This window comes from Somniosus microcephalus, chromosome 17 (genome assembly GCF_052327205.1).
Source record: "Somniosus microcephalus isolate GS21.2 chromosome 17, FLI_Smic_1.0, whole genome shotgun sequence".
NCBI classification, from domain to species: domain Eukaryota; kingdom Metazoa; phylum Chordata; class Chondrichthyes; order Squaliformes; family Somniosidae; genus Somniosus; species Somniosus microcephalus.
The window spans coordinates 25,825,620-25,838,228 of record NC_141003.1 but is presented as its reverse complement, the minus strand read 5'-3'; the positions used below and the strand labels follow the sequence as shown (position 1 = coordinate 25,838,228).

Below are 12,609 nucleotides of genomic sequence, written 5' to 3'. Positions count from 1 at the left end.
TAGATGCTGGAAGGATGTTCCCGATGACGGGGGAGTCCAGAACCAGGGGTCACAGTCTAAGGATAAGGGGTAAGCCATTTATGACTGAGATGAGGAGGAATTTCTTCACCCAGAGAGTGGTGAACCTGTGAAATTAATTAACTCCTGCTCCTATCTTCTATGTTTCTATGTTAAACTGAAGAACCAGCTAGTCTGCGAAGCCTTGTATCTCAAAACTTCTACTTTACAAAAGTCAGCATATAAAACTTAATGCTGAAATGGCCAAGATTGCCTGATGCAAGATCTACAACAATGAAGAAAAATGATATTTATCAGTTGCAAAGACACATGGTACCTAAAGGGCTGGATTTTGCCAGCCGAGACGAGTTGGGGGCGGGATTGCTGCCTTCCGGGTTCTAGTCCCGTCCCCAGCGACATCTGATGAACGCATGCTATTTTCCCTTGATTGGCCTTGTTAAGCCCGCCCTGTGGGCTTACCGGCCAATTAAGGGAAAGCCGGTGACAGACAACGTCAGCGTATGATGTTTCATCTGTCTCAAATTTTTTGACAGATGAATTGTCAGCATTTGACAGCTTTGAGAAGCTGTCAACCACTGACAATCTCTGTTCTAAGGTGAGCCCTTGCACAAAGGCTTACCAAAAACCCGCTCCTCAGCAGAAAGCAGATGGCTGCTGCATCTGAGAATGCAGCAGCCATTCTGTCATCTCTGCCATTGAGATGAGGCTCCTCCGGATCCCCAAGGGTTGAAGCCTGCAGGGAGAAAGGTAAGGAAACTTTTTCTAACACTTTACACTCACCTCTCATACTTACCTGTCCACACTTGCACCCATCACTCACCTCTACAGCTTACATTTTGACCCCTCTCACCCCTGCAGACCCACTGCTCACCTTGCTGACCCTGGCGAGGTGCACAGCCGTTGGGAAGCCCGAAGCAGAAGCCTCAAAACTGCCTGTTAACAGGTAGTCAATTGGCTCTAATCCCCTTCCTGCCTTGAGGAGACGGGTCCCTGCGCGACTCGGGGACCCATCTTCTGGGAAGGTGGCACGGAGGCGGGTTGGGAGCGGGGTCAGTACCCGCTCCCAGTTTCTGCCATTTTCCCAGCAGTCCCACCTCCAAACCCCCCACCTCAGGGCTGGGAACATTCCCCCCAAAGTGTTTCCTACAGAACTGGAAGCCATGTTTTGCCCACTTAGGTGATGGCTGTCAGCATTTGGAAATGACTTCTGCCTCCCACAGCCCCCTTTTTGTGCTATTGTCAGTAGTCACTCCCAAGCTCAGTTATCTCGGTGACCTCCTGCAGCCCGCCGAGCTCTCTGCGTGCCTCCAATTCTGACCTCTTGTGCATCTCCCATTTCCACCATTGGTGGTTGTGCCTTCAGCTGTCTAAGCCCGAAGCTCTAGAATTCTCTACCTAAACTTCTCCACCTCTCTCTCCTTTTAAGATGCTTCTGATAAATACCTTTGACCAAGGTTTTGGTCACCTGCTATAATGTCCCCTTCTTTTCATGGTGCCAATTTTTGTGTCTAATTAAGCTCCTGTGACGTACCTTGGGCTGTTTTACTATGTTTAAAGCGTTATATAAATGCAAGTTGTTGTATAACATGAGTTTATGGATGATAAAGCTCATCTACGTGACTACAACAGCACTTAATTTCTGTCTTCCCCCATTTTCTTCCTGTTTCACTTAAAGGATCTCATGCTGAGATTCACAAGGACCACCAGAAGCCTCCAACATCCCCCTCAACTAATTATTCCCCATGTGTAAGTCTAGAAAGTGAATGACAGCAGGCTATTTGACCGTGGAGGCAGAGGAATGTCAGAGCTGAGCTCAATTTGCTCATCTAGCACCCACCAGTCTAAACTTGGCAGCAGGAGGCACTAGACAATGATCAGACTTCAAAATTATTAAATAATCCCCCCCCGCCCCCTCTCCCAACTGCAGTATCTCCATCATTGGCCAGGCTTAGATCAGGTGTTATATGGACTAAGCAGGAAGACCCTAGGATCAGTCCTGTGTATGGCTCAATAGCACATTACACACTAGCACTTGCCTACTAAGACTTCAACACTATACTTTTACCCGAACTACAGCAGCATATTTCCATTTCCCCTACAGCTGACCACCTTTCAAAGGAAGTCTGCAAGATGGTGGGTGGGTACGGTTCATTTAAGCTTCTTAGAAATGTCAGGATGGGGAAATTTTCCACCTAGCAGTCTGAGCTGGGGTAAAAGCAAAGTTTCACAGTTTAAATAACACAAGTTTAGCCCCCAACACGACCCAGGCCTTCAATAAGGTCTCACTCATAGAGAGTAAGACTCAGCAATGTTTTCATTTTGTAAAACTGACCTTTTCAAACAATACAACATAGAATTATAGCAGCTGTTTTATACTTAAAAGTAACTAGTTTACACTAAAGAGCACAAATGGGAATATTGAAGATTCCATACAGTTTTTTAAATACCCAAAAGGGTATTTTTTGTGACTTATATGGAAAATATTTTCTCTGAAAATATTATGTAGAGCAGCAGATAAGTTATATTCTGTAGAACATACAGGGTTCTAAAAGTAGTCTGGAACTAATCTGCATTTCAATGGTATTCAGGATTTTAGATGTTGGTAGGTGGTCCCTTCCCATTACTGATTGTGGAGTCAAATTAAATGAAACAACCCGAAACCCAATTTATTTAAATGTGCAACCAATACGCAAAGCTTTTTATATCACTCCATACATGTTTTAATGAACACAAATTGCAGTCCAGATGTATGGTTCCTTTCAAATCTGATGTATGACTAGATTTTTAAAAATACATTAATCATCTACATCCACATTGAGCTGTTTCTGCAGGTTAATTTGTTTTGTGTGATATATACCTTTTTTAATGTGCGCATTTGCAGTTACATTCAAGATCCCCGTTAGCAAGAAAGCAGAATAAAGTTGACTAATGCTTCAGAGCCATTTACTGTGCGTTAAAGGCTGCCAAATTGCAGATAACAGTCAGTCAGTCAGTCATTCAGCTGCTAGTCATTAGAGGTACATCAAAAGAGTAAAAAAAAACATACAAAAAACTTACAAGCTTCCATTCTTCAAACCCTTTGGAGGTTAAAATATTTCTTAACAGTAACTTATCGGCAATGTGTGCACTTTAGATCTAGATTGGAGTAGTCTGGGTGACACTATTAAAAACGTGTGCAAAGAACAGGAAAATGAACTAATTCCAGTTTTGAAGAAGGAAAAGAAAACAAAGTTCATGTTCCACAACATGTTCCACAAAACCATGGTGTAAAATTGTTTATTGGACAAACTGATTTCTCATCTGGTAGACAAAACATTTGTATCAGAGTCGCTGGCAAAGTTAATGGTCATTTGTAATGCCAACCTCTAGGTGCGAGTAGGTTATATATTTGGCTACTCCTAGGTCTCCAGATTTTAAACATTGTATTGGCAGATAAATTAAAGTGCATAGAATTGCGGTTTGATTATTTTAATAGAAAGTTACAGCTCAGTTAAAATAGTTAATAGATTACAGAAAGCATAATTAATTATACAATAAATCGGAACACTGATTGTACTAAATGCAACAGTACCAAGAAACAAAGGAATGAACACAAATGTTAACACAATAAAACTGTATTACATTTGTGCTTCAAATATTACAATATAGTATGTACAAGAGTCATCCAAAATAAACATCTCATGCCAAATGACACAAACAAAATTATAAACTGTAAGCAGCAAACAAGAAAAAAGGGAATGATTTCCCTCATGACAAAGCTCAATATATACAGTAGGTCTAAGAGACATTCAACTTAGAACAGGAACAAAATGACTATATACTGTTTCCTTCCAACCTTTATTCCAAACATAGCCACCGGCTCGGGATACTGCATGTCTATTCTATTAGTTCCTGTTTCAATTCATATTTACATGTTAAGTAAACCATACAGAAGTTAGTGCTTAATACTAATTTGACAGAAGTGGCTGTGGGATCAGCGAACCTGGGATGTATAGCCTTCTTTCATCAAACCTTCCTCATAGTCTGTCTGGCACAGAATCATGTTGTTCTTGAGGAAAAATTTATCTCCAACACAAAACCTGAACAGATAAAAGGGGAAAAACACAAGAGGTGGTGAATATATAAATAGAGAGAGTCCTTAAATAGAAATAAAAGGTATTGGTGTATAATCCGCCTGTACATTTCTATTATACTTTGAGAGCCTACTTCATTGAGTCAGACATTTGGCTCATTTGACAGCACCTGTTAGGTGTGGGTTCCAATTTACTGATGGAAAAAATGCCATTTATGTCTAATATGTATATATAACTCGAGTATGCACAAAAAAGTTCTCAACTGTAAGCTTTTAAGCAAATTGCAGTGTTTTTGACCGTATCAATTTAACCTTCAGAAGCTCTTATGCCTACTCTACCAAATCCAGTAAAACTATGCATAATTACACATAGCAACCCAGGTGACCCTCGATAGCAGGCTTTGTTGTTTAGATAGCTGTTTACTGATGATGTTCCAATGTACTGCCAGAATTCCCTTTGGTAATGATGTTAAACAGATTAGATTTAATATTGAAAGCATCGCATCAATGTTCTGTGAGCCTCAAGTGTTGAATTAGAAGCTTTTCACTGATATTAATCCCAGACAAATTGAGAGCCTAGTCCCTCCTCAATCTAACAGGTTTCTGAATTTGCTCCAGTACTGCCACGTTGATTACATAAGAAGGAATAACTGAATAGCAAGAGATTTTGTCTTTTTAAAACAAAATCTGTTTTTTTCATTTTAAATGAGGAACTTCCTACTTTGCAGTTTAAATTTCATAAAAGTTTGATGGGCCCTGTGGTACTTCCATTTTCAAACACTACTTTTAATTCAATATTTTCAGATCTATAATATATGGCCTTGAAAAATGTACAAGTGGAAAAAAAAAGTCTCTCTCACAATTACATAGAATTTACAGCACAGAAACAGTCCATTCAGCTCAACCGGTCTGTGCCAGTGTTTCTGCTCCACATGAGCCTCATCCCACCCCTCTTCATCTAATCCTATCAGCAGAACCTATTCCTTTCTCCCCGTGTTTATCTAGCTTCCCCTTAAATGCATCTATGCTATTCACCTCAACTACTCCATGTGGTAGTGAGTTCCACCTTCTAACCACTCTCTGGGTAAAGAGGTTTCTTATGAATTCCTTACTGAATTTATTGGTGACTATCTTATATTTATAGCCCCTAGTTTTGGTTTGCCCAATTTGTATTAAATGAATCATGTAGGCTATGATGTGCTCAGTCCATCTCCAAAAATCGTTTGATGTTAAAATGATCAAATTTAATTCAGAAAGCATTCAATGTTGTTCAGACCAGACAATGCTGCATTAAGTAGCATTTCAGAGACATTTATACAGACATGTGCTAGACAATCTATATACTCAATCTCACCCCATTCCAGCAGGTTTCATATTTTTCCCTTAATTGATTTGATAAGAGGGAACAACCAAACAATATTTTCTAATAGTCTCTAACTGTGGTAAACAAGCCTGTTCAACTGTGAAATTTTAATTGCGACATTTTAACAGCTTGATATTGTTCGAAGTTGTAAATATTACTTCACATGGTTATACATATTTTTTTTACTGAAGATTTATTTAATTCAAAATGTTAGCAGAATATTCTTAAAGGAATTGCATTGTAGAATGCAAGTTCAACAAAACAAAAACTGATATAGACATGAACCTTCAGATTGGAAGTGGGGGAGGGAAGAGGTCATTCAGTTCCCTGCTATAGAGATTAGATAGAAGACCCATTATAAAGGGCTTCCCCCCACCCCGTGCAACATCAGTACATTTTTTCATAACTTCCACACAAATAACCTCCCAGAGATGCCGGGGAACATAGGGTCTGATGAAAGGGTGGAACTGAAAGAAATCAGTATTTGTAGGGAAATGGTGTTAGGAAAATTGATGGGACTGAAGGCCGATAAATCCCCAGGGCCTGATAATCTACATCCCAGGGTACTTAAGGAAGTGGCCCTAGAAATAGTAGATGCATTGCTGGTCATCTTCCAGAACTCGATAGACTCTGGAACAGTACCCATGGATTGGAGGGTAGCTAATGTTACCCCACTATTCAAAAAAGGTGGTAGAGAAAAAGCAGGGAATTATAGACCGGTAAGCCTGACATCGGTAGTGGGGAAAATGCTAGAGTCTATTATAAAAAATGTAATAGCAGAGCACTTGGAAAGCAGTGACAGGATCGGACAAAGTCAACATGGATTTACAAAAGGTAAATCGTGCTTGACTAATCTACTGGAATTTTTTGAGGATGTAACTGGTAAAATAGAGAAGGGAGAACCAGTGGATGTGGTGTATTTGGACTTTCAGAAGGCTTTCGATAAGGTCCCACATAAGAGATTAGCGTGCAAAATTAAGGCACATGGGATTGGGGGCAAGGTATTGACTTGGATAGAGAACTGGTTGGCGGACAGAAAGCAAAGAGTTGGAATAAACGGGTCGTACCGAGTGGTACCGCAAGGATCGGTCCTAGGACCCCAGCTGTTCATAATATATATTAATGATCTAGACGAGGGAATTGGATGTAATATCTCCAAATTTGCAGATGACACAAAGCTGGGTGGGAGGGTAAGCTGTGAGGAGGATGTCGTGAAACTCCAGTACGATTTGGACAGGTTGGGTGATTGGGCAGAAACATGGCAAATGCACTATAATGTGGATAAATGTGAGGTTATCCACTTTGGTGGCAAAAACAGGAAGGCAGATTATTATTTGAATGGCAATAGATTGGGAGAAGGGGAAGTGCAAAGAGACCTGGGTGTTCTTGTGCACCAGTCGCTACAGGTGCAGCAGGCGGTTAAGAAGGTTATAGAGAAAAAAACAAGTCAGCTTGGTAGACAGGGCAAATATATAAGGGCAAGGCTGGATGGCATCTATTTTAATGCAAGGAGTCTTGCGAATAAGGTGGATGAACTGAAGGTGTTGATAAACACATGGGAGTATGATATTGTTGCTATCACGGAGACATGGTTGAGGGAAGGGCAAGACTGGCAGCTCAATATTCCGGGGTACAGAATCTTCAGGCGAGACAGAGGGGGAGGTATAAGAGGAGGGGGTGTCGCAATATTAATTAAGGAGTCAATTACTGCAGTAAGGAGGGATGATATATTAGCAGGGTCCTCTAATGAGGCCATATGGGTGGAGCTTAAAAACAAAAAGGGGGCAAGCACTTTGCTGGGAGTGTACTATAGGCCTCCAAACAGTCAGGGGGAGATAGAGGAACAGATATGTAGGCAAATCTCAGAGAAATGTGCAAATAATAGGGTAATAATAATGGGGGATTTCAACTTCCCCAATATTAACTGGGATAGTCAGAGTGTGAAAGGCTCAGAGGGTGTAGAATTCTTAAAGTGCATCCAGGAGAGCTTTTTGAGCCAGCATGTAGAAAGTCCTACAAGAGAGGGGGCGGTACTGGACCTAATTCTCGGGAATGTGGCCGGCCAAGTGGAAAAAGTGCTAGTAGGTGAGCACTTTGGTGATAGTGACCATAATATGGTAAGATTTAAGGTGGCCATGGAAAAGGACAGGGATGGGCCGGAAATAAAGGTTCTAAATTGGGGGAAGGCCGATTTTAATAGGATAAGGCAGGATCTGGCCAAAATGGACTGGGATCAGCTACTTGTAGGAAAATCCGCATCGGAGCAATGGGAGGCTTTCAGAAGGGAGATTGAGAACATACAATGGCAACATGTTCCCGTAAAGGTCAAGGGTGGTTCCAAAAACCACAGGGAACCTTGGATGTCAGGGGATATACGGGAATGGATTAGGAAAAAAAGGAGGGCTTTTGGTAGATACAAAAGGCTAAAGACGGAGGAAGCCCTAGAGGAGTACAAAAAGTGCAGGGGGATACTTAAAAAAGAAATTAGGAGATCAAGGAGGGGCCATGAAATAACACTGGCAAGCAAAATAAAGGAAAATCCGAAGATGTTTTATAAGTATATTAAGGGTAAGAGGATAACTAGGGAAAAAATAGGGCCCATTAGGGACAAAAGTGGCAATCTGTGTGTGGAGCCGGAAGATGTAGGAGGGGTTCTGAATGAATTTTTTGCGTCTGTTTTCACTATGGAGAAGGACGATGTAGACATAGAAATAGGGCGGGGGGACTGTGATATGCTCGAACATATTAACATCGAGCGGGGGGAGGTATTGGCGGTTTTAGCTGGCCTAAAAATGGATAAATCCCCAGGCCCGGATGAAATGTATCCCAGGCTGCTGTGTGAGGCAAAGGAGGAGATTGCGGGGGCTCTAACACATATATTCAGGACCTCTCTGGCCACAGGGGATGTGCCAGAGGACTGGAGAACCGCTAATGTAGTACCATTATTCAAGAAGGGTAGTAGGGAAAAACCGGGGAACTACAGGCCAGTGAGCCTAACATCAGTGGTAGGAAAATTATTGGAAAAAATCCTGAGGGACAAAATGTGTCTCCACTTGGAGAGGCAAGGATTAATCAGGGATAGTCAACATGGCTTTGTCAAGGGAAGATCATGTCTGACTAATTTGATTGAATTTTTTGAGGGGGTGACTAGGTGTGTGGATGAGGGTAACGCAGTGGATGTGGTATACATGGATTTCAGTAAGGCCTTCGATAAAGTCCCGCACAGGAGACTGGTCAAGAAGGTAAGAGCCCATGGAATCCAGGGTGCCTTGGCACATTGGATACAAAACTGGCTTAGTGGCAGAAGGCAGAGGGTGATGGTCGAAGGTTGTTTTTGTGACTGGAAGCCTGTGGCCAGTGGGGTACCACAGGGATCGGTGCTGGGTCCCTTGCTGTTTGTGGTCTACATTAATGACTTGGATATGAATGTAAAAGGGTATGATCAGTAAGTTCGCGGATGATACAAAAATTGGTAGGGTGGTAAATAGCGAGGAGGGTAGCCTCAGTCTGCAGGACGATATAGATGGGTTGGTCAGATGGGCGGAACAGTGGCAAATGGAATTTAACCCGGAAAAGTGCGAGGTGATGCACTTTGGGGGGACTAACAAGGCAAAGGAATACACAATGAATGGAAAGACCCTAGGCAAGACGGAGGGTCAGAGGGATCTGGGTGTGCAAGTACACAGATCCCTGAAGGCGGCGGAACAGGTGGATAAGGTGGTAAAAAAGGCATATGGGATACTTGCCTTCATTAGCCGAGGCATTGAATAAGAGCAAGGAGGTTATGATGGAGCTGTATAAAACACTGGTTAGGCCACAGCTGGAATATTGTGTGCAGTTCTGGTCGCCACACTACAGGAAGGATGTGATCGCGTTAGAGAGGGTGCAGAGGAGGTTCACCAGGATGTTACCAGGGCTGGAGCGCTTCAGCTATGAAGAGAGACTGGGCAGGTTGGGTTTGTTTTCCTTGGAGCTGAGGAGGCTGAGGGGGGACATGATTGAGGTGTACAAAATTATGAGGGGCATAGATAGGATGGATGCTGAGGAGCTTTTTCCCTTAGTAGAGGGGTCGATAACTAGGGGGCATAGATTCAAGGTAAAGGGCGGGAGGTTTAGAGGGGATTTGAGAAAGAACTTTTTCACCCAGAGGGTGGTTGGAGTCTGGAACTCACTGCCTGAAAGGGTTGTGGAGGCAGAAACCCTCACAACATTTAAGAAGCATTTGGATGTGCACTTGAAATGCCATAGCATACAAGGCTACGGGCCAAATGCTGGAATATGGGATTAGATTAGACAGGGCTTGATGGCCGGCGCGGACACGATGGGCCGAAGGGCCTCTATCCGTGCTGTATTACTCTATGACTCTATGACTCTAAGGCAAATGGTATGTTGGCCTTCGTAGCAAGAGGGTTAGAGTACAGGAACAAGGATGTCTTGCTACAGTTGTACAGGGCCTTGGTGAGACCGCACCTTGAGTATTGTGTGCAGTTTTGGTCGCCTTACCTGAGGAAGGACGTTCTTGCCATGGAAGGAGTGCAGTGAAGATTCACCAGGCTGATACCTGGGATGGCAGGAATGACGTATGAGGAGAGATTGTGTCGATTGGGCTTATACTCACTGGAGTTTAGAAGATTGAGAGGGGATCTCATCGAAACCTATAAAATTCTGTCAGGCCTGGACAGACTAGATGCAGGAAAGATGTTTCTGATGGCTGGGGAGTCCAGAACTAGGGGTCATAGTCTAAGGATAAGGGGTAAGCCATTTTAGGACTGAAATGAGGAGGAATTTCTTCACCCAGAGAGTGGTGAACCTGTGGAATTCTCTGCGACAGAGGGCGGTGGAGGCCAGTTCATTAAATATATTCAAGAGTTGGATATATTTCTTAAGGCAAAAGGGATCAAGGGATATGGGGAGAAGGCAGGGACAGGGTACTGAATTTGGATGATCAGCCATGATCTCATTGAATGGCGGAGCAGGCTCGAAGGGCCTACTCCTGCTCCTATCTTCTATGTTTCTATGTTTCTGCTTAATCCACAAAAAGCTCTTTTCCTTATCCCTCACATCTCAGTGGAAGCTTTCCTGTTTCGCACTCAGGTGGCCATTCAATATTTGCAAGTCTCAACAGTGAGTGTGGGGCAGCCATTCGACCATGTGTGCCATCATAACTGAGCCCCATTACTGCATTCACCCGTGTGCGGATGCTTCTTCTGGTCAGTGTGTTCACAACACTGCAAATCGAGCAGGACAGTTTCCCCAAACTCACAATGTTTTGTGAAATCATGAGAATATACGTCTTATGGTTGTAATAGTGGTAGCGCCCAGGGGAGCCCTTGTAGTTATGTTTAAGAATGTTAAGTGGCCAGATAAAATCTCAATGCAAAGTAGTTAACTTTGCAGATGATGCCAAACGTGGTGGGGTGGGAGGTAGAAGGTTGGAGTCAAGGGACGCAATCAGCCTCGAAAGAAGAACAGTGGGGGGACATTACAGAAACGTATACTAGATAGTAAACTCAAAGCATGAATTCAGGGAAAGCAGGAGAGCAGTACAAGGAGCAAAAACACAGATTGGTGGAGACTGGTGAATGGCAAATTTAGGCACCAGGAAGACTTTCTTCAGAGTGGAATAGGCTCCTGGGAAGAGTAGTGGGGCAAAAACCAGCCATTCAGAAGCCTACTCAATGGGAAGGGTGTACTGCAGTACTTTTTGGTGGAGGAATGGTTTTCCCTCATCTTGTGATCTTGTAAAATAGGCAAAGTAAATTTGATGCAAAATTTGGCAGGGGAGGGAGGAAATGCTGTTCAATTCTATATGCAGTGCAAATTCAGGAATTCAACTGCGGATTATTGATAAACTTGCAGATGTGAGTTCTCAGCTTTAATCTGCCAGCATGAATCATGGTGTGGAGATGCCGGAGTTGGACTGGGGTGGACAAATGTAAGAAGTCACACAACACCAGGTTATAGTCCAACAGCTGTTGGACTATAACCTGGTGTTGTGTGACTTCTAGCATGAATCATCACACTAACAGTGCAGATCGACAGCCACTGTTGAGCACAAAACAGACCCCAGTCTGAATTAAAAGCCCCTTAACTGTGTAGTTAAACGCCCCCCCCCCCCACACCACCCGCCACTGAAAGTTAAAATGATCTGCATGAATAAGATTGGCCAGAGTTTGTTGCAAAGCTGTTCTCAGAGTTTAGATGGCCAGCAGGAATCGCTCATTTGTTCTCAGAATCTCTGACATCATGTGAAGACAATTCAATTATTGCCTTGTGATCACGCCTAAGTATCCATTTGTTTCTCCAAGTTCACGAGCTGTTCACTCTAAATCAGGAACTTAAAATATTTCTGCTGGAGCTGAGCCAGTCATTTTTTTTTTTTTTTTTTTTTTTTTTTTAAATACAAAAAGAAAACTGCTCTCATTTTCCTCTCCTGAATGGTCTAACTCGTGCTGGAGTCCAATTCCAGCAAACACCAGGCAACCGATCCAGTCCCTCATCCAAGTGATGAACTTTAGGCCTCACCTTCATGCTTGAGCCTAACTGGTGAACATTAGCAAGGTAGTCAACACTGTACGAGCACGACATGGATCGATCCTAACCTCGCCCCAGCATACTTGCCAACAGTTAATGGGTCGCGCTCAGGAGCACTTGCTGCGGCGGATTATTTCCCTCCCCCAGCCCAGGGTGGCTGAGGCCACTTGTGCTAGCTTGGCACAGACCAGGGATCTTACTGGTCTTTATGATGCAGTACCATACTGGGTGGTGCATTCATCAACTGAGCACTCGAGGGCAAATTCAGTGAGCCACACATCAAAGCTCAGGCTATAACTCAGTAACCTCAATTTTCCGTCTAATACTCCCATCGAGCATGTGCTTAAACCAGGAACTTGCGATTTGTCAAGAATTCTCTCGACAGATCATCCACATGCCCAAGAAAAGTGCCTCTGTGGGTGGAGAGTTGCGCTATTTGCTCAACTTCCGCCCGCTGGAAGGCCATAGAATTCTTGCAGAAGCAAAATACCGCGGATGCTGGAAATCTGAAATAAAAACAGAAAATGCTGGAAATACTCAGCAGGTCAGGCAGCATCTGTAAAGAGAGAAACAGAGTCAACGTTTCAGGTTCTGATGAAGGGTCATCGACCTGAAACGTTAA

At 43.2% G+C, this 12,609-nt stretch overlaps 1 protein-coding gene across 11 annotated transcripts in view; it reads right to left on the bottom strand.

The window, feature by feature from the left end:
• Positions 1-3,278: 3,278 nt before the first annotated feature.
• The window catches only part of lmo3 (LIM domain only 3), a 69,556-nt gene continuing 60,225 nt past the window's right edge, over positions 3,279-12,609 (bottom strand). For all 11 annotated transcript variants that reach the window (XM_086010076.1, XM_086010072.1, XM_086010078.1 and 8 more), the window contains one exon: positions 3,279-4,097. In XM_086010076.1, the coding sequence (XP_085866202.1) occupies positions 3,992-4,097 (106 nt within the window). In that variant the 3' untranslated portion in view covers positions 3,279-3,991. The remainder of the gene's footprint in view (positions 4,098-12,609) is intronic.